This window comes from Schistocerca gregaria, chromosome 2 (assembly GCF_023897955.1).
Source record: "Schistocerca gregaria isolate iqSchGreg1 chromosome 2, iqSchGreg1.2, whole genome shotgun sequence".
NCBI classification, from domain to species: domain Eukaryota; kingdom Metazoa; phylum Arthropoda; class Insecta; order Orthoptera; family Acrididae; genus Schistocerca; species Schistocerca gregaria.
In genome coordinates this window covers 962,039,476-962,063,240 of record NC_064921.1, presented here as the reverse complement: position 1 = coordinate 962,063,240, position 23,765 = coordinate 962,039,476, and the positions used below count along the sequence as shown (strand labels likewise).

The 23,765-nt window shown below is 40.8% G+C and overlaps 1 protein-coding gene across 5 annotated transcripts in view; it reads right to left on the bottom strand.

Annotated features, from left to right (window-relative positions):
* Positions 1 to 23,765, bottom strand: part of LOC126335445 (uncharacterized) — a 226,621-nt gene that overhangs the window by 168,036 nt on the left and 34,820 nt on the right. For all 5 annotated transcript variants that reach the window (XM_049998734.1, XM_049998737.1, XM_049998735.1 and 2 more), the window contains exon 5: positions 2,295 to 2,496. In XM_049998734.1, the coding sequence (XP_049854691.1) occupies positions 2,295 to 2,496 (202 nt within the window). The remainder of the gene's footprint in view (positions 1 to 2,294; positions 2,497 to 23,765) is intronic.

Sequence of the window (23,765 nt, the reverse complement as noted above, 5' to 3'; positions counted from 1 at the left end):
CTCTCCTTAACAATAGAAGAACCAGCTTTTGTTAAAATCTTATTCATAGACATCGTTTTTATAAAATGAACTAATCTGGCAAACTTCGGAATTATGCCCTGGTCACGGCACCTTAGTAAAAAACTTAAAGAGCTCAGTAATCTCACTCTCAAGTGTCGAAGCTTATCCAATCGTCGAACACATAAAACCATCTCCTACCCGAAGATGTACTGGATGTGAATCTTCAGGTTTTGGCACCGCAAAGACTGTTCCATTAAGTTTTGGGTGTGCAGCCGCAAGAAATCTCCTTTTTCTTCTTCTTCTAATATTTCGGCTGTATAACGTTCAGCCATCTTCAGGAGAGCCGCAAGACTGCCGCTCCAGTGCTTGCTTCGTCCCTTTATACTGTTGTACCGCACGACTGCCCACGCGGCCACAGATGCCTGCTCCTCTCCTTTTCCGTTGCCCCTACCACCACCACCACTCCCCCCCTCCCCCCAACTACCTGCCACTTAGTCTCCAGACACTGCGCCTGGTGAAAGTCTAGTGATGCTCCCATCTAGTTCCTGCATGCTCCACCAGACATAACTCTCTAACTCTTCTTTTCTCTCATCTGTACCCTGCTGTCCCTTCCTCTTCCTTGCACCCTACAAGTTGCTGCTTTTGTTCCATATGACAATTTCATTCCGGTCCAAGCTGCTGGAAACGGCAGTCGTGTGTGTGTGCAGTGTGCTTGCGTTTGTGAATGAATGTTGGTTTTTGTGTGTGTGTGTGTGTGTGTGTGTGTGTGTGTGTGTGTGTGTGTGTGTGTGAGAGAGAGAGAGAGAGAGAGAGAGAGAGAGAGAGAGAGAGAGAGAGAGAGAGATCCCTTTTCTGAAGAATGCTTTGGCTGAAAGCTAAGTGTTTAATAGATTTTTCATTGCACTTGTCTGTAATTCAATATGTCACCTTAACGATGAGTAGCTTCATTTACTTTTCCACATATTGTTGATATTACAAGCTGGAGTTTCCATTGTTTGATTTCAATTTCACAGATTTTCGAACTCAGGCTGCTACGTAATGGTGGCTTATTTAGTTTCATAACAAACAAAAGGATCTTTCACACACACATGTTGATCGAAATATTTTAACACTTTTGCAGCCTCGTTATGGAGACATGGAAGCTCTATCTGAGGAAAACAATGTAGACACCATGGACAGTTTTAAAATAAAAGGATCCTTCACTAAAATGGGAATTCCTTACAGTTCAATCACTTACATCTGCACATTGATAGGGGCACTTTCAACTGAAATGGCAAACAGTCTCAAAAACAGATGTTAAGTTGGCAGTGTTCTCAAAATGTTTAAGAAATTAGCTTTATAATTGGTTTGTACCTGTTTTAAAATGCAGTTTATAACATAACTATGGAAGCCTCATAATATAAATTACTGACAAAATTGTTTTAAACACATTTTTGGGGCTTTTTATATGTTGACTTCAATATCTTTAATCATATTTTCTTGAACAATCTCTCACTCCATCTTCTTAGGAGTTCACCGAATCCATTACAAAATAACACTATTTATTTATTACATATATTATGTAGGCACTAGTAACAACAATTCCTCAGGATGATAAGATTGGAACAGATGATTTACAGATGCCATTCTGGTAAAACAGTTGAAGTTAATAAAACCAATATTAGGTTAGCAAACTCAGTTCTTGTCTTCCACGTAAAGAGGACAGTGAAAGCAGTTTTCTGAAATTTGATCTTCCACAAGTTGTGTGGTATTTAAACACGGTAATTAAGTAAGAGGTACAGAACAAAAGCCAGTTGATGCCTATCATAAACAAAGCAAAGAAAATCATGCAAGTGTTCAATCTTCACTTTCAAGGCTTATCACTGCCTCTTCAACCCTAACATCCATATCAATAACCATTCCACTTACATATTCCCTTAGTTTTAGAAAATAGTGCAACCTGGTCTGTGCAACTGAAGCTGTGAATGTTCCCATTCAACCACTTCCATTTGCCATACACAGTGTGCAGATATGGACCATACAGAAAACAAATTCCTCACAATCATAATTTGGAGTGAATAGACAGAAGAGTTTTTGTAATAACTAAAAGAAAACTAGTCATTTGCTTTCCCACAGAAAGGCTGCCTTGGTTGTTCACAGTAAATTTCAAAAGCTACTTTGTAATACCTACAGAGCTTGAAGATCAAATGACAAATAAATTAATTTTCATGTATTTGTAGCTTATACAGTACATATGCAAATCCAAATGTAGCATAATGCACATACAGTTAGATTAATAAAACTCTGCACATTACCTTCTGAGTTTCAGCATTGGGTTCACAGCTGTGATTGATGAATCGCGAAACATTTCCCTTCACTGTAGCGTCAATAATAGAATCAGATTTCAATGCCATGAAATAATAATGGCGATTCTTCTCTTTGGCATAATCCTTAGCTCGACGGCGAAATTCCTTAGGATCCAACACCTCACCAACATATTCCATTATGAAAGCACCACTGTAATATGTTATTTGTTTTTAAAAGATGTTATATTAAGCAAAAGCATAAGACAGATTATTTTTAATTTCTATAATTTAGCTATGAACAACATGCAGTGAAAAAATGTAATGCTTCACAATCTTGATTCTGGGATGACACAATATGAGTATTCACGGCTACGTCTATATTATTATAACACCATCTCGAAACCCAGTGCCAGTTGCAGTGTACGAGCAACGAAAATTTGATTTGAAATATTTTGCATGATTATTGATCAAACTGAGAAACTTAAAATGCTTCCATAAGCTCTTTAGAGGTATAATTTTGAGCTCTTTAAGAGGTATAATCAGATGTTAAAGTCTGATACGATAAGACAAATATTACAGCTGGAAACTGTGTGTTTTATTTTGAGGCAGTGTAACTGACAGTGTGCAAATACATGGATTTCATTCATCCAGTGTTTGAGAAAGAGAGCTCCCAGCGATTTCCAACAAAGCTAACACGCAGTTTCGAACCTTTATGAAACTTTTTTTTCACTGACATGTTCCCCGCAAAATGATAAACAAAAAAAAAGTTTATCACTTCTAACACTTTCCCTGTTCATGCAGTCAAACTTCAGCATCAAGCATGACATTTTAATTCATTACTTATTTACTACTAAATCTATGTGCAACACAGTTTACAGGCAGTATCCACATGTAGCACCAAATGTACCTGCAAAATTCTAACATTGTACAACACACAGTTCAGGAGATTTGACAATATGAACATTTAGATGCATGAGAAAACTTAGGTTTTACTATATTATGAAAAGTATAGTTGCTACTCACCATATAGCAGAGATGCTGAGTCGCAAATAGGCACAACAAAAAGAAGGCCACACAATAAGCTTTGGCCAACAAGGCCTTTGTGTGAGTTGTGTGTCGTCTATTTTTGACTAAGGCCATGTTGGCCGAAATATTATTGTGTGGTAGTCTTTTTGTTGTGCCTATCTGTGACTCACCATCTCCGCTATATGGTGAGTAGCAACTAGCCTTTTCATAATATTTTTACTTTCCAGCCTGGATTTCCCATTGTTTGAAAAATAACTTTTGCTTACGATGAAGTGCAAATTACCCAGTTATACTCATCCAGTGTTTCAAATGTGACTGCTTAATGACTTCCAATAAAGTTCAAGCATTATTTCAAAACTTTCCTAAGCTTTTTCTCACTCACATGCCTAAGGGCAATTATTGAACACATTAACTCATTTGTAACGTAATCAGACATCTGAAGTGGTTTTATATTTGGAAGTTCGATTCTTTAAAGAATCAGGGGTTTACTGGTTTAATATACACTCCTGGAAATGGAAAAAAGAACACATTGACACCAGTGTGTCAGACCCACCATACTTGCTCCGGACACTGCGAGAGGGCTGTACAAGCAATGATCACATGCACGGCACAGCGGACACACCAGGAACCGCGGTGTTGGCCGTCGAATGGCGCTAGCTGCGCAGCATTTGTGCACCGCCGCCGTCAGTGTCAGCCAGTTTGCCGTGGCAGACGGAGCTCCATCGCAGTCTTTAACACTGGTAGCATGCCACGACAGCGTAGACGTGAACCGTATGTGCAGTTGACAGACTTTGAGCAAGGGCGTATAGTGGGCATGCGGGAGGCCGGGTGGACGTACCGCCGAATTGCTCAACACGTGGGGCATGAGGTCTCCACAGTACATCGATGTTGTCGCCAGTGGTCGGCGGAAGGTGCACGTGCCCGTCGACCTGGGACCGGACCGCAGCGACGCACGGATGCACGCCAAGACCGTAGGATCCTACGCAGTGCCGTAGGGGACCGCACCGCCACTTCCCAGCAAATTAGGGACCCTGTTGCTCCTGGGGTATCGGCGAGGACCATTCGCAACCGTCTCCATGAAGCTGGGCTACGGTCCCGCACACAGTTACGCCGTCTTCCGCTCACGCCACAACATCGTGCAGCCCGCCTCCAGTGGTGTCGCGACAGGCGTGAATGGAGGGACGAATGGAGACTTCAGTCTTCAGCGATGAGAGTCGCTTCTGCCTTGGTGCCAATGATGGTCGTATGCGTGTTTGGCGCCGTGCAGGTGAGCGCCACAATCAGGACTGCATACGACCGAGGCACACCGGGCCAACACCCGGCATCATGGTGTGGGGAGCGATCTCCTACACTGGCCGTACACCTCTGGTGATCGTCGAGGGGACACCGAATAGTGCACGGTACATCCAAACCGTCATCGAACCCATCGTTCTACCATTCCTAGACCGGCAAGGGAACTTGCTGTTCCAACAGGACAATGCACGTCCGCATGTATCCCGTGCCACCCAACGTGCTCTAGAAGGTGTAAGTCAACTACCCTGGCCAGCAAGATCTCCGGATCTGTCCCCCATTGAGCATGTTTGGGACTGGATGAAGCGTCGTTTCACGCACTCTGCACGTCCAGCACGAACGCTGGTCCAACTGAGGCGCCAGGTGGAAATGGCATGGCAAGCCGTTCCACAGGACTACATCCAGCATCTCTACGATCGTCTCCATGGGGGAATAGCAGCCTGCATTGCTGCGAAAGGTGGATATACACTGTACTAGTGCCGACATTGTGCATGCTCTGTTGCCTGTGTCTATGTGCCTGTGGTTCTGTCAGTGTGATCATGTGATGTATCTGACCCCAGGAATGTGTCAATGAAGTTTCCCCTTCCTGGGACAATGAATTCACGGTGTTCTTATTTCAATTTCCAGGAGTGTATTATGGAATTACTAACACCATTAACTGAGGGCACAGAAGTCAGAAATTTCGTAAAAATCTTTGTGGGAATGGGAATTCTTGTGGGGTGCAGGACAGAAAGAGAGGGTGAATGGTGTAACACATGTTACTAAATTAAAAATGTTCATTGTTTAAATTACATTGCTAAGTTTAACATACTTCTGTAACAGTGTAACTGGCCACCACTGCCTGAACTTTTTGGATGAAATATACTGTTCTCACTGATGTTTGAAACATGCCTTTATCCTGCACAATGATTCATGGTCTTTTCACAGATTCTTTGACTACATTACTATTAATTCTTTTTCAGAAGGTACCTTCAAATATTATTGCAGGTTCATTTCTGAATAAACTGCTGCTGAAACTGACGTCTCTTTCACTATCGATATTTCTTCTTTTCACATCTTGGAGGCATAATTTAAAAACCTGAACTACACTGCCAGACAAAAAAAGCTAAGCACCTAGCAGTGGAAGAGGAAACAAAATAAAACCTCACAGACTGAAAAGGTACGAGATGTTATTTTGGTGATCACAAAATCTAGTCAAATTTACAAAGGACTTGAAAAGTACGGACCACCTATCAGCATAATGTAGCATCCCATCTGGCCTGGACACATGGGTGTCAAAGCCCGTTACGTCCTCTCCCGAGGCAAACTGGCCCACAACTGTTGTAGCTGGTCCTTCTCCATATCCCTGATACTAGCACAGGGAAGGCTTTTTATGTACAACCTGGCCCTACATGTGCTCTATCGGAAACAGATCTGCAGATCTTGCTGGCCACAAGAGTACCTCAACATCACACAAACAGTTCATGCAGACATGTATCAAGTATGCATGCGCAGTATCTTATTGAAAATGGCACCACAAGACTGTCCTACGAGATCTTAACACACAAGGGTACAGAATGTCTGTGATGTACTAATGCGCCATCAGAGTTCCCTCAGTCACCATAAGCTGTGACAGAACTGAACAAGATGACTCCCCACACCATGATACCAGGTGTAACACCACTGTGCCTTTCCTAAATACTGGAATAATGGGACCTCTCCCCAGGTCACCACCATACTCGCTAACAATGGTCACCTGGGATGGTGCAGAACTGTAAATTGTCACTGGACATGAAGCAATGCCATATATCAGCAAGTTCTTGCTTCTCAGGCACAGCATGTTCCAAATACAGGTAACTGTGTTGTGGCATTTACAACAGCCTATAATTGGGACAGTAAATCCCTAGTCCAGTCAATGCTAGTCTCTGTCCAATAGTGTCAGATGACAAAGAATGTTGTTGGGAGTCCATTATTTGTTCTTGGATGACAGGTGCAGATGTGAAGGGGTTACAAAGTGACTGGTGCGCAATACAGTGACCCTCTCTTGTGGTAGTCAGACATTTTCAATCGTAACCCTGACTATGTGTATGCCTGCCCTGACATTCCCATTCAGTCCAACATCTAGCCACTGTCACATCTAAATCACCTCAAAAAACTGTATACTGCAGAATTTGACCATCCAACCAAATGGATATCCATGATGGGGCCTCTTTCACACTGTCAGTTGCTTAAAACACTGTCTCACATGAGTAAGTGGGATCTTTGTGTCCTTCACGGTGATGACTCAACATCGGGTACTGTTCCTGCCCCACATATATCCTACCATGCCCGATAACAATACTACACATGAACAACATTGATACACTCTGATAGCTGTTGTAGATGTCACAAAGAGTTTCAACTCAAATCATTTACATACCAACCAATGGTGTCCATGTGTTCACAGTTTCATTGACATTTGACGACTGACATTGGACCATATTTCTGGGTGCTTTACTTTTTTTGTCAGGTTGTAAATTCTGTTATTTGTTAATAAAAATACACTCCAACAATAATTATGCAAATGTTTCCGAAGACAAATTCTATAAATTTTTAAAGTCCAGTTTTTATTTTCATATGGACTGACCAAAATGTTTAAAAACAACAATTTTCCAGCCAACTGCTCAAACAAATAGTTAGCAGGTAAAAAAAATTAAACAAACAAATAATACTCAAAAGCTATGCTGGCTACCCAGTGAAGCACGCCTTCCATATATATGCTGCAATAGCAATGATGTGGTGCAAATTTAGGAGTGTTTATTACTGTAAGCTCCCTGCGACAAGGTATACATATCAGTCACAAAATGTGGCATATAGGACATCCACAAATGAGAGGCACAATTAATTAATATAAAGAGATCTGCTTCAGATGTACTACTAATTTATTGACATCACAATTGCTTGCAGGGTGTTAAAATCCCATCTTCAGGTGTAAAAAAACCTTTAACGTGCAAAAAGAGAGGAGGGAATATAACAAAATTGGAAAAACCACAAAAGCATACTAAAGAAACAAGGTGATTCACTTACTGCAGTTGGTCATGCATAAAACACAGTCAGGCCAATCAGTGCTAGGGCTCCAGGTCACTGCATCTTAGGCGGGGAAAAAAAAAAAAAGGAGGAGAGGGCCTAATAATCAAACATACCTTAGGTGTAGTGTCCGAACAATAGGACAAATGAGAAAGAAACCAAAACCAAGTACTGTACTAACACTACCCTCCACTGTGCAGGTGTACGCTACAGCTACCAACAAAAACTTAATGACAAGCCACTCGGAGATCTAAAAATGTACAGAATATGTCATGTTTTAAGGCAACAACACAATGGTGGTGGTGTTGTGGTCTTCAGTCCTGAGACTGGTTTGATGCAGCTCTCCATGCTACTCTACCCTATGCAAGGTTGTTCTACTCTACCCTATGCAAGGTTGTTCATCTCCCAGTACCTACTGCAACCTACAACCTTCTGAATCTGCTTAGTGTATTCATATCTTGCTCTCCCTCTACGATTTTTACCCTCCACTATGAAACTGGTGATCCCTTGATGCCTCAGAACATGTCCTACCAACCGATCCCTTCTTCTAGTTAAGTTGTGCCACAAACTTCTCTTCTCCCCAATCCTATTCAATACCTCCTCATTAGTTATATGATCTACCCATCTAATCTTCAGCATTCTTCTGTAGTACCACATTTTGAAAGCTTCTATTCCCTTCTTGTCCAAACTAGTTATCGTCCATGTTTCACTTCCATACATAGCTACGCTCCATACAAATACTTTCAGAAACAACTTCCTGACACTTAAATCTATACTCGATGTTAACAAATTTCTCTTCCTCAGAAACGCTTTGCTTACCATTGCCAGTCTACATTTTATATCCTCTCTACTTCGACCATCATCAGTTATTTTGCTCCCCAAATAACAAAACTCCTTTACTACTTTAAGTGTCTCATTTCTTAATCTAATTCTCTCAGTACCACCCAACTTAATTCGACTACATTCCATTATCCTCGTTTTGCTTTTGTTGATGTTCATCTTACACCCTCCTTTCACGACACTGTCCATTCCGTTCAACTGCTCTTCCCAGCCTTTTGCTGTCTCTGACAGAATTACAATGTCATCGACGAACCTCAAAGTTTTTATTTCTTCTCCATGGATTTTAATACCTACTCGGAATTTTTCTTTTCTTTCCTTCACTGCTTGTTCAACATACAGATTGAATAACATAGGGCAGAGACTACAACCCTGTCTCACTCCCTTCCCAACCACTGCTTCCCTTTCATGTCCCTCAACTCTTGTAACTGCCATCTGGTTTCTGTATAAATTGTAAATATCCTTTCGCTGCCTGTATTTTACCCCTGCCAGCTTCAGAATTTGAAAGAAATTATTCCAGTCAACATTGTCAAAAGCTTTCCAAGTCTACAAATGCTAGAAACGTAGGTTTGCCTTTCCTTAATCTAGTTTCTAAGATAAGTCGTAGGGTCAGTATTGCCTCACGTGTTCCAACATTTCTACAGAATCAAAACTGATCTCTTCCCCGAGGTCAGCTTCTACCAGTTTTTTCATTTGTCTGTAGAGAATAAGCGTTAGTATTTTGCATCCGTGACTTATTAAACTGATTGTTCGGCAATTTTAACATCTGTCAGCACCTGCTTTCTTTGGGATTGGAATTATTATATTCTTCTTGGAGTCTGTTGGTATTTCGTCTGTCTCATTCATCTTGCTCACCAGATGGTAGAGTTTTGTCAGGACTGCCTCACCCAAGGCCGTCAGTAGTTCTAATGGAATGTTGTATACTCCCGGGGCCTTGTTTCGACTCAGATCTTTCAGTGCTCTGTCAAACTCTTCACGCAGTAACACATCGCCCATTTCATCTTCATCTACATCCTGTTCCATTTCCATAATACTGTCCTCAAGTACATTGCCCTTGTATAGGCCCTCTATATACTCCCTCCACCTTTCTGCTTTCCCTTCTTTGCTTAGAACTGGGTTTACATCTGAGCTTTTGATATTCATACAAGTGGCTCTCTTTTCTCCTAAGGTCTCTTTAATTTTCCTGCAGGCAGTATCTATCTCAATCCTAGTGAGATAACCCTCTACATCCTTACATTTGTCCTCTAGCCATCCCTGCTTAGCCATTTTGCACTTATTGTCGATCTTGTTTTTGAGACGTTTGTGTTCCTTTTTGCCTGCTTCATTTACTGCATTTTTATATTTTCTCCTTTCATCAATTAAATTCAGTATTTCTTCTGTTATCCGAGGATTTCTACTAGCCCTCGTCTTTTTACCTACTAGGTCCCTGCTGCCTTCACTTCTTCATCCCTCAGAGCTACCCATTCTTCTTCTACTGTACTTCTTTCCCCCATTCCTGTCAATTGTTCCCATATGCTCTCCCTGAAACACTGTACAACCTCTGGTTTAGTCAGTTCATCCAGGTCCCATCTCCATAAATGCCCCTGGAAATGTCTTACAATTTAAAACCTGGTTCCTAAATCTCTGTCTTACCATTATGTAATCTATCTGATACCTTCTAGTGTCTCCAGGATTCATCCACGTATACAACCTTCTTTTATGATTCTTGAAACAAGTGTTAGCTATGATTAAGTTATGCTCTGTGCAAAATTTTACCAGACGGCTTCCTCTTTCATTTCTTACCCCCAATTCATATACACCTACTATGTTTCCTTCTTTCCCTTTTCCTACTCTCAAATTCCAGTCACCCATGACTATTAAATTTTCATCTCCCTTCACTACTTGAATAATTTCTTTTATTTCATCATACATTTCTTCAATTACTTCGTCATCTGCAGAGCTAGTTGGCATATAAACTTTTACTACTCTAGTAGGCGTGGGCTTTGTATTTATCTTGGCCACAATAATGCATTCACTATGCTGTTTGTAGTAGCTTACCCATACTCCTATTTTTTTTTATTCATTATTAAACCTACTCCTGCATTACCCGTATTTGATTTTGTATTTATAACCATGTATTCACTTGACCAGAAGTCTTGTTCCTGCTGCCACCGAACTTCACTATTTCCCACTATATCTAACTTTAACCTATCCATTTCCCTTTTTAAATTTTCTAACCTACCTGCCCCATTAAGAGATCCGACATTCCACACTCTGATCCGTAGAATGCCCGTTTTCTTTCTCCTGATAACGACGTCCTCTTGAGTAGTCTCCACCCGGAGATCCGAACTATTTTACCTCCGGAATATTTTACCCAAGAGGACGCCATCACCATTTAACCATACAGTAAAGCTAAACACAATGGTACATGTGCAAAATTAATCAACAGGGGATAAGAAACAGTGATGAAACATAACAGTAAAAAACTATAGTAAATAAATCATAATAATATATGTTGGATACATTATGGGCTCAAGTGCAGGAAAAATATAAAATGTCTAAGCAGCAAAATAACATGATTGGGCTGAGTGCCCTGCATTATGCAAAACAATAATGATGTGGGAAAATGGTTAAAAGGCAAACAAAAAAAATGGCGTTTTCGAAAAAAGTACCTTAGACATTTCTAACACATATACCAACTAATGAGTTGGTACTCATCATTGAGAATAGCTTAAAACTAAGCTTGACCATCGATTTATTGGCAAATTCAGAGCACTTCTCAATCTGGTGTTGAATCATACTTGCAGAGTTAGTCAAAAAGAAAGAACAGATTTCAGTCGTTTATTACACACAGATAGAAATACATTGCATAAATCACTGGATAGAAGAAAGTCTAAATTTTATGTTCACACAGACATTATACAATACACTCAACACGAGCACCACATGCTGCTTGAGAAACATCAAAATTGTATTCTACTTCATTCCACACGTGGATCAAAGGATTCCTGTTGTCTGAATCAGAATCTTCGACAATTCAATTTCTAAGATCTTGCCATAGGTGAGACAAAGACTGTCTTTTTATGAACCCTGACAGGAAAAAAAGTTAGAAGGTGTGAGGTCTGGTGACATGGGAGGCCAAAGACAATGAAAAAGATCTTGTTGCCCACCTCTACCAATTCACTGTTGTAGGATGGTGTTGCTAAGATAACACAGTGCCTTAGAGTGCACATGAGGTGGTGCACCATCATGTATAAAAATGAAATGATTGTAATCCACATGAAGTAGAGAGGAAACAACCAATTCTGCAGATGACATTCTGTGACAGATTCCTTCGGGGGGGGGGGGGGGGGGGGGGGGGAAAGACAGACAGATCTATTAGCTTTGTGAATAGAAATGATACAAAATACATCCAGTTTCAGTGACTCTCTTTCAAGTTCAATGGCAATGCCAGGATTTTGTGACCACTAAATTCTTACATTATCATGGTTTACTTTATCGAGAATTGAAATGCAAAATTCATACCTTCTATTATGGTCACCGGGACACAATTGCTGCTGTAACTGCAAACTGTAAGGCTTTATATGCTGGCGTCACTTCAGAAGACACCACACCACTGTTTGAGGAAACTGAAGTTCCTGGTCTGCCCATTTTGTGGACTTCGAAGGGCTCTGTGTGAATGCATCTCGTGTACACTTGAAACCTTCATCAGACATGCATGGCCAACCAGTGCCCTTCCCATTGTATATGCAACCAAATTCCAAGAATGTTTTATGCCAGTCATAAATCTGCTTGTGCAGAGGTGGCTTCTTGTTGAATCGATGCGCAATGCACGTTGCACTTGGAACAATAGATCGGCTTTGTGCAAATTCCAACACACAAATTGGATTTCTCTCATTATGTAGTCACCATATAGCTACAACAAACAACAGCACAGCTGTATCATAACTTTGAACTTTTTTCTATCCAGTGAGGTGTGGAATGAGTTTCTATTTTAAACAGCTTGTCTGTAATAAACAACTGAAACCTGTTCTTTCTTTCTGAATCACCCGGCATTTCCAGTTTAATAATATAGTTTACATGCAAACTGAGTGGCTGGTTGTTGATTCACCCATAGCAAGTATTATCACCAATGTTTTTGTTGGCCACATTGAGCATCAGTTCTTTGTGTTCCGGCCATATCATTTACATAACACAGTGGGTTGCCAATAGTATGCTTACAATGTACTACTTCTGTACAATGGTTCCAGTGAACATGTCCAGCAATTTTACCAAGATCTAAATCACTTGGATCTGAATATCCAATTTAAACTTGGACATGACAACTTCTCCTTACCATATTTGGATCTCCTTGTCATCTTACAAGACAACAAAATTATGTATAGTATTTATAGAAGAGAAACAACTATAGATAGTATCATTCACAGTTTGTCCAAAAAATGACAATCTAAGCTGGCTGCAATATGGGCTGTTTTTCAGTATGCCAGTTAAGTTCCTGTGCAGTTCACAAGACTCTATAAGAGAACGGGGAGTTATCAGATACATAGCACATACTAATGTTTACTCTATGCAAACAGCAGACACACTCAACCAACAGGTACGGCATAATAGGAGTAAGGACAATAATTATGGGATCACTCTCACACCTACTTTGAAGGATAAGTATAAGGTTTCTACAATGACACATAAATTTACATACATAATCCACACACCATCCCATGGTGCAACCAAGGGGGTCCCTGTTCCACTACAAGTTATTTCCTTTCCTATCCCACTCAAAAATACACTGAAGGAAGAAGATTGTCTGTATTTCTCCATATGAGAATAATTTTGCGGCCCTTATGTGAAATGTAGGTTGGTGGCAGGAGAATCATTTTGCAGTCAGCTTCAACTGCTGGTTTTCTAAATTTTCTCACTAGTGGTCCTAAAAACAATGTCGCTTTCCCTCCAGGGATTCCCATTCGTGTTCCTGAAGCATTTCCACATTACACCTGTGTTGACTGAAACAACCAATAGCAAATTTAGCAGTCCACCTAGAATTGCTTCCCTATTTTCCTTTAACCAGACCTCGTATAAATCCCAAACACTCAATCAGTACTCAAGAATAGGCTGCACTAGTGTCCTACACGCTGGCTCCTTTGCAGATGAACCATACTTTACCAGAATTCCACCAATAAACCGAAGTCGACCATTTGCTATACCTACCACAATCCTCAAATGCTCTTACACCAAGATATTTAAACAATATGGCTGTGTCATGCAGGACACTACTAATGTTATACAACTGAACACTGTGGATTTGTTTTTGCTACTCAACTCCACTAACTTCCATTTTCCTACACTCAGAGCTCCCTGCTATTCACCAAGGCAACTAGCTTTCTGAAAAGCGTTTGACACAGTATGTCACTGTAGACTGTTAACTAACTTACAAGCATAGTCATGGAATAGGTTCACAGATATGTGAGTGGCTCAAAGACTTCTTAAGTAATAGAACCCAGTATGTTGTCCTCAACGGCAAGTGTTCATCAGAGACAAGGGTATTACAGGAGAGCGCCAGGGAAGTGTGATAGGACCACTAGTACCTTCTATATGCATAAACAGTGTGGCAGACAGGGAGGGCAGCAATCTGTGGTTGTTTACTGATGGTGCTGTGGTGTATGGGAAGGTGTCAAAGATGAGCAAGTCTAGGGTGATACACGATGACTTAGACAAAATCTGTAGCTCATGGGATGAATGGCAGCTAGCTCTAAAGTTAATGCAGATGAGTAGGAAAAACAAACTAACATTCAGATACAGCATTAGTACTGTCCTGCTTAACAAAGTCGTGTCACTTAAATATCTGCACATAATGTTGCAAAGCAATATGAAACTGAACAACCATGTGAGGACTGCAATAGGCAAGGCGAATGGTTGAGTTTCGTTTATTGAGAGAATTTTAGGAAGGTGTGGTTTATCCGTAAAGGAAATAGCATGTAAGAGGCTAGGGCGACCCATTCATGCATACTGCTCGAGTGTTTGGGATCCACACCAAATTGGATTAAAAGAAGATATCGAAGCAATTCAAGGCAGGCAGCTAAATTTGTTTGTTAACAGTAAGTTCGAACAACATGCTTCACGAACAAAATGCTTCGGGAATTCAAACTGGAATCCCTGGAGGGAAGGCAACCCTTTTTCTAGGAACACCACTGAGAAAATTTAGAGAACCAGCATTTGAAGCTGACTGCAGAATGATCCCACTGCCGCCCTCTTATGTTTCACACAACCACCATGAAGATAAGATATGAGAAATTAAGGGTCACACAGATGCATATGCGAGAGCTATTCAAAAAATTCTGGAATTCTGTCTACAAAACTTTTCCTTGCTTACCTTTTACTTATTGTGCACCATCTCCTTCAAAATATTCTCCTCCACAATTGATTCACCGCTCCCAACACTGTTTCCACTTCTGGATCGGGTGGATTTTCTTTTATCTCATCTATCATTGCATAACAAATGCAAAACGAGGAAAATGGAATGTAGTCGAAATAAGTCGGATGATGTTGAGGGAATTAAATTAGAAAATGAGACACTTAAACTAGCAAAGGAGTTTTGCTATATGGGGACCAAAATAACTGATGATGGTCGAAGTAGAGAGGATATAAAATGTAGACTGGCAATGGCAAGGAAAGCGTTTCTGAAGAAGAGAAAATTGTTAACATTGAGTATAGATTTAAGTGTCAGGAAGTCGTTTCTGAAAGTATTTGTATGGAGTGTAGCCATGTATGGAAGTGAAACATGGATGATAAATAGTTCGGACAAAAATAGAATAGAAGCTTTCGAAATGTAGCGCTACAGAAGAATGCTGAAGATTATTAAATGGGTAGATCACATAACTAATGAGGAGGTATTGAATAGGATTGGGGAAAAGAGGAGTTTGTGGAACAACTTGACTAGAAGAAGGGACGATGTTCTGAGGCATCAAGGGATCACAAATTTAGTATTGTGAGGGCAGCATGGAAGGTAAAAATTGTAGAGGGAGACCAAGAGATGAATACACTAAGCAGATTCAGAAGGATGTAGGTTGCAGTAGGTACTGGGAGATGAAGAAGCTTGCACAGGATAGAGTAGCATGAAGAGCTGCATCAAACCAGTCTCAGGACTGAATACCACAACAACAACAACAACAACAACAACAACATCGTTGGATATCTCCATCCTTTCAAACGGGTTTACAAACTTTGGAAATAAAAAAATGTCCACAGGGGCCAGGTCTGGGGAGTACGGAGGATGAGGCAGCACTGTGATTTCGTTCTTTGTGCAATAGGCAAACAACAGGGTTGAATGTGCACGTGCATTATCGTGATGCAAGAGCGAAGAATTGTCTCGCCAAATTTCAGGCCGTTTCCTTCTCACATTTTCTCGCAGTCATCGCCAACACATCCCGATAGTACCATCGATTAACAGTTTGTCACTGTGGCACAAATTCATGATGACTTTATCTTTCCTAGTCAAAGAAAACTATTAGCATGGCTGTGACATTTGACCTGAAGTGACAAGCTTTTTCTGGCCTAGGAGAACCTTTCCCAACCCATTGTGTAGACTGAACCTTGTCTTATCATAACCGCAGACCCACATCTCATTACTAGTTACGATTCTCTTAAGGAACATCTCACTCTTATTTGTGCAATCCAAAAGCTCCTCACAGATTGCAAGGCGAAGGTCTTTCTGGTCTTGACTCACGAACCGTGGGACAAACTTTGCAGCGACACAATGCACTCCAAGACGCTGTGTCAGGATTTCATGGCGTGAGCCAAATGAAATATTACATTCTTCTGCAATCTCTTAGACACCCAGTCTTCGATTGGCACGCACAATTTCGTTGGTGTTCCTGACATGAGCATCGTTGGTACACACAGACGGATGTTTTACATGAGGGACATCTTTAACTTCTGTCCAGCCATTTTAAAACCATGTGAACCATTCATAACATCGAGTATTGCTTAAGCTCTCATCACCATAGGGTTCCTGCATCACTTGGTGTGTCTGTAAAGGTTTTCTTGAATTTCACACAAAATTTAATGCAGATACATTGCTCCTCAAAATCTTCCATCTCTAAATTTGCAAACTGTGGGACACAAAATTCTACTCAATACACCATTGAATAATAGCTAAAAGATATACAACTATGAAACTTCCTGCATCTACATATGAAACACAGGCGGTAGTGCGGGCAACCGAATATCGCTCCAACACACCACTGGTGTGAAATTACAGATGTTCCAGAATTTTTTGAACAGACTTCACAGACAGTCATTTTTTCCTCAAGTCTATCTGCAAGAGGAACAGGAAAGGAAATTAATAATAGCAGTACAGTGTACCATCCACTATCCACCATACAATGGCTTGCAAAGTATGTATGTAGATGTGGAAATTTTGTCTCAATTATATTGTATCCTCATACAGTCACTCAACTTCCAACACCTTCCCGTACACCCCAGCACCATCAGCAAACAACTGCAGATAGATGAAATAAATCTCGGGTGAACAGCCTGGTATGAACGTTCATAGGACACAATATTTCGGCAATCGACCACGTTGCCATCATCAGGTGTGCTGATGTACTGACCGGCAGTGGGCCAGCACCATGTATATATAGGACAATCCCCCTCCTGCTCCTCCCTCAGGCGCTTCCTATGAGTCGGTGCAGTCCGCGCCCCACACGCAGTCCAAGTACAGCATCCATTCTCCCGCTGTCTGGGCGCTGCGTCCTAGGTCTTCTCGTTCAGGAGGGTCTGCCTGCACTGCTCTCATTGTTCTTCCTTCCTCCCCCGAAGTCGGTACACTCTGGGCAATATCCTTTTCCTTCTTAATCCAGGTGATCGCGGGTTCCCACGTCTTGCTAAGGATGTTACTGCTGTCACGATTTAGTTGTGGCTCCTTTACTCTGATCTCTATGGCTTCTTTCATGACACAGTCCCAGCATTTGTAAGTCTGCGAAAGGACTTTGGTTTGGTCATAATCCATGCTGTGGTGTTCCGACAGGCAATGCTCAGCGATTGCCAACTTACTGGGCTGTTGCAGTATAGTGTGCCGTTTATGTTCTCGGCATCGATCCTCAATGGTACGAATCGTCTGCCCTATGTATACACTACCGCATTGTCAAGGTATCTGATAAACCTCTGATTTACGCAGACCAAGGTTATCCTTGAAACTACCAAGAAGGCTCTTGGTTTTTCTTGGAGGATGGAAGATGGTCTTCACTTGGTGTAAAATTCATCTAATTTATCCGGATAAGGCTCCACAAAACGGAATAATAACCAAGGCCGCCTCCTCCGAGGTTCATCCTCAGTTTCCACCAGTGCTGCAGGTGTGGGATGTAGAGCCTTCCGAATTTGCCCTTCCTTGTGACCGTTCCTCTGAAACACAGTCTTCAGATCGTCCAATTCTTGTTGGAGACTGTCCCTGTCGGAGATGGTGTGACTCTGTGTACAAGAGTTTTGAGCACGCCATTCTTTTGTGCCAGGTGGTGGCAGCTATCCACATGTAGGTACAAATTGGTGTGAATCTTCTTCCTATACACGCTGTGGCCCAAAGTGCCGTCAGCTCATTTTGTAATCAAAACATCTACGAAAGGGAGCACCACATCCGTTTCAACCTCCATGGTGAGCATTTGTTGCAGACATCATTTCATGTTACTCATTTTCATTGATTTTATGTGCATTGTCTCCAATCACTTCATTTCAGTGAGTTTAATTTAACTGATATATGGTGACAAGACGAAACATATGACCACTGCCTATCACAAGATAGGATGCGACCTTGTTGCACTGGAAGCACATGAAGCACTAATGAAAGTGAACAGTCAGAAATTAATGATGATGTAAATAAAATAGAAAAAAACTTCCACATGGGAAAAATATATTAAAAACAAAGATTCCAAGACTTACCAAGCGGGAAAGCGCCGGCAGACAGGCACAATGAACAAAACACACAAACACACACACAGAATTACTAGCTTTCGCAACCGATGATTGCTTCTGCAGGAAGGAGAGGGAAAGACGAAAGGATGTGGGTTTTAAGGGAGAGGGTAAGGAGTCATTCCAATCCCGGGAGCGGAAAGACTTCCCTTAGGGGAAAAAAAGGACAGGTGTACACTCGCACGCGCGCACACACACACACACACACACACACACACACACACACACACACACACACACACACACACACACACATATATCCATATCAATATGCCTTTAAATATGTCTGCTTCTGTCTGTGTATGTGCGGATGGATGTGTGTGTGTGTGTGTGTGTGTGTGTGTGTGTGTGTGTGTGTGGGCGCGCGCGCGAGTGTACACCTGTCCTTTTTTTCCCCTAAGGGACGTCTTTCCGCTCCCGGGATTGGAATGACTCCTTACCCTCTCCCTTAAAACCCACATCCTTTCGTCTTCCCCTCTCCTTCCTGAAGAAGCAACCATCGGTTGCGAAAACTAGTAATTCTGTGTGTGTGTTTGTGTGTTTTGTTCATTGTGCCTGTCTGCCGGCGCTTTCCCGCTTGGTAAGTCTTGGAATCTTTGTTTGTAATATAAACAGTCAGAAACATAGACAAGTGGAGAATCACTCTTAGCAACAATATGAGCCACAAATAGGAAATCCCCTGACATAAACAACTTTGACAAAGGGTAGATTACTATGGCCTGGTGTCTGGGAACGAACATCTGAAGCAGTGAAGACAGTCAGCTGTTTGTTGCTACTATTGTAAGTATCTACAGTAAGGGGTGGAAGACACTAAAAACAAGAATAGGCAACAAGATGTTGGATGTCCACATCTCATCACACAATGTGGAAGTCAGAGGCTTTCCTACTCTGTAAAGCATGAACGGTGACTATCTGTGGCAGATCTTACAAATTACAATGCTGGTGCATGATTAAGTGTTCTGAAGCACACCATTCAGCACACATTCATCTACATTTACATCCATACTCTGCAAGCCAGCATGCAATCATCAAAACTGGATCATGAGTCAATTGGAATGTGTCACTTGGTCAGATGATTTACAGTTCTTGCTGCACTAAGTCAATGGATATGTCATCATCCCTGCGAAGAGCTGCTTGAAAAATTCATGATCTCAAGGACACAAGCTAGTGAGAGCAGTATTTTGTTAAAGGAGACATTTAACCGGGCTTCCATAGTCCGGCAGTAGTAATTTAGGCACCATGATATCTGTGAACTATGTGAACATTCTTCCAGGTCACCTACACCCCTTCAAGTTTCATGTCTTCCCTGACAGGTGTGGCGTTTTCCAGCAGTTTCTGAGTCACAAGGCCAGAATTGTGCTGCAATAGTTTGAGAAGCCTAATAGTGAACTCACACTGCTATCTGGCCACCAAATTACAATGAGCTGAACTCAATGGAACACATCTGGGACATTATCAAGCACCGGGTGTGGACCCACAAATCACCAGCCCAAAACAGGGTAATTACCTGACCTGGGCATGCACATCTGGTGTCACATACCTTCAAAAACCTACCAAGGTCTTGCTGAATTCACACCACACAGAATCGCTGCTCTCTTGCGTTCCAAAGGTAGACCCACACACTATTAAATAGGTGATCATAATGTTAGGCTTTATCAGAGAATTTACAAATACTGTTGTGGGAGTGATGGCTTGAAAATGCTGGTTGAGAAAGGTAAATCATCCTGCAAAAATGAAGATTAAGCCAAAGGTGTTACCTGGTATTTATAGATGAATAATGGACTCTTTATAGACTTTAAACGGAGCTACAGAAAAGTATGCATGATCCACTATTTTATAGATTTTGGAGAGGCTGTAAACAGACAGCGTATGATGTTTTGGGAGGATTTGTAAACAAAAACTCCCATCATGGAAAAGTCCTACAGCATTCTAGGAACTTTGGGAAGTTTGTTTATTAATAAAGAAAATTTATTATATAGATATTAAGAGGAGGATAAAAGAGTGGATCCAGTGTAAGCTTTCTATTGTACATTGCTCACGGGTAATTACTTAATTACATCAGTCGATACCACCTCTCAATAATCTTGTTCACTGTGGTGTCATGACAATTGTTGCCAAGATGTTATCTTGAATGTATAAGGATCAATTATAAATCTTCACTTTCAAGAAAATAGATGCGATACATAGCCTCTATCTAGCTAATTGGTTGATATATCATATGGAACAATAGTATTTAATGCCACATAGTGTCAGGCATTGCCTCTTTGTGGGGGGACTATAATGAGGTTATGAGGACAAATGAGTTAAAAGAATAAGAAGTATCTGCATCTACATCTCCACACACACTCGGAAGACACTGTACGGTGCATTGCAGAGGGTGCCCTGTACCACAACTAGTCATTCCTTTTCCTGTTCCACATGCAGATGTATCTATCTGGGGAAAAACGACTATTTATGAGCAATAATTTCTTAAGTCTGACCTTCAAGGTCCCCATGCGAAAAAAACATTTATGGCAATAGGATTGTTCTGCAGTCAGCTTCAAATGCAGGTTCTCTAAACTTTCTCAGTAGCGTTCTTCGAAATGAATGTCTTCTTCCCTTCAGGGATTCCCACTTGAGCTCCCGAGGCATTTCAATAACACTTTAACGCCAATCAAAAGTACAGGAACAAATCTAGCAGCTTGGATCTGAATTGCTTTGATTCAATCCAACCTGGTATGCTTCCCAAACACTCAAGCAGTACTCAGGAATGGGGCACACGAGCATCTTCAATGTGGTCTCCTTTACAGATGAACTTCACTTTCCTAAAATTCTCCCAATAAACTAAAGTCAACCATTCACCTTCCCTACCATAACCCGTAAATTCTCGTTCCATTTCATTTCACTTTCCAACATTATGCTCAGACATTTAAACACTGTGATTGTCAAGCAGGACACTACTAATGCTGTATCTGAACATTACAGGTTTGTTTTTCCTACTCATCTGCATTAACTTACATTTTTCTAGATTAAGAGCCAGCTGCCATATGCCACACCAACTAGAAATTTTGTCCAGGTCTTTTTGTATCAACATATACTCACTTACCCTTGATACCTTCCTATACAACACGTCATTAACAGCAAACAACCACAGATTGCTGCCCACCCTGTCTGCAAGATCATTTATGCATATAGAAAACAGCATTAATCCTATCACAATTCCCTGAGGCACTCCTGATGTTACCCCTGTCTCCAACAAACATTCGCCATCGAGGACAACATATTGGGTTCTATTACTTATGAAATCTTTGAGCCAGTTGTTTGCACGTACATACATTAACAGCTTGCAGTGGGGTACCGTGTTTAACGCCTTTTAGAAATCCAGAAACGTGGAACCTGCCTGTTGCCCTTCATCCTTAGTTCAGTATATCATGACAGAAAAGATCAAGGTGGGTTTCGTATAAGCGATGCTTTCGGAATCCATGTCAATTCTTGGACATGAGCTTTTTTGTCTCTAGGAGATTTATTACATTCGAACTCAGAATATGTTCTAGAAGTCTGCAGTAAACTGAGGTTAAGGCTACTGGTCTGTAATTTTGTAGGTCCATTTTTTACCCTTCTTACATACAGGAGTCACGTGCACTTTTTTCTAGTCACTTAGCACTTTCCATTGGCCAAGAGATTGACAATAAATGCAAACTAAGTAAGGGGCCAACATCATAGAGTGTTCTTTGTAAAACAGACTTGTGATTCTATTCAAACCTGGTGACTTATTTGTTTTCAACTCTTTCAGTTGTTTCTCTATACCATGTCGTCTATATGGGCCTCTGTGTGATGGGCAATTGACAGTATATTTGTACGATTCTCCTGCATGAACGATTTCTTAATAGTGGAATTTAAAACTTCGGCCTTCCTTTTGGTATCTTCTACTGCCAAACGAGTGACTGGATGGGAGCCTCGGATCCAATTAGCGATTTTACATAGGAGCAGAATTTTTTTGCGTTCTCTGTCAGATCTTTACCCAAGGAATGATAGTGGTAGTTATTTTTATGCTTCACACATAGATCTTTTCACAGACATATGAATCTCTACAAATCTTTGCCTTTCGTCATTTGTGCGGTCTCTTTTGAACCGAAAGCGCAACAGCCTTTACTTCCTCAGCATTTTCTGAAATTCGTTATTAAACCATGGTGTGTCTTTTCCATCCTTAATTCACTTGCTAGGACATACTTGTCCAGAGTACAATTTACAATCTGTTTATTTCATAAATGAGTCCAGAAAGAAACGTAGTAAACAGTGCAGGATTGTGTAATTAATAAAAGAAATTTTAAGTGTGCAAATATTTTGTAATTTCAAATGTTTTCCAAAAAATAATTTTAACTGTACATTCAGAACTTGTGCTTATTGATTATGACATCAAAACTAAAATATTTTATAAAGTAATTCCTTTTCAAAAATTTTAGCTTGAAATATAACATACTGTGTATAAAATTACATGAAAGTTTTCAGAAAAGCAACTGAGATAATACTGAACTATCCAAAATTCGAAAAATAGTACTGGTATTGACAAATACTGTTGAGGAAAAGTAATACTAGAGGAGGATGTCCTATTAAGCTTGCAAGTATGCTCTTGGTCACTAACTGTCTTCCATTATTGCAGAAGGCTGTGGGAAGCACATACTCCACAGCAATGTCAAGGTTTCTGAATGAGAGATGACAATGCTATGCATCCTACTTCCAGATAGTTTTCTTTTTTAGAGTTACTGAAGGAATGTAGGTCTAGCAGCTCATTTGTAACAATCCATGTTACAATACATTTCATATGAGGAGTTCGCAGTCATGGGTGTGTGAGGTGTGGTTGCTCATGTGAATGAATGGTTGTGTTTCTCTTTATTTTTCTGACAAAGGCTGTGGCCGAAAGCTAATGTGTAAGCGTCTTTTAATTGTGCCTGTCTGCAACTTAACCTGTCATCTTTATGATAAACAGCAATCTATCTTTTCCTTACATTGTTGATATCCTACCCCGGAGTTTCCACTGTTAGACAAGAGAGATGTAATTTGATGACAGTATAGGAATTGCCAGTTTATTAAATAAGGACCAACCTGAGGTTTGTAAATTACCACCAAATTTTCCAAGTGTGGCCAACTTTCAGCCTGAAACTACCAGTAACACCTGAACTCAGTTGTTCCCCTTAGCTTCACTTACTAAGACACCATAATAAGGAAGTAAAAACAGTAATATACAGAACATATTGAGTTTTACTGAAACTGAGCTTATTAGGTGTGAATAAGGAATGATTTCTTCCAGTACTTTTTTCCTCTAATGATCATATTAACCCATAACACTTAAATTTCCTTTTCCCTCAG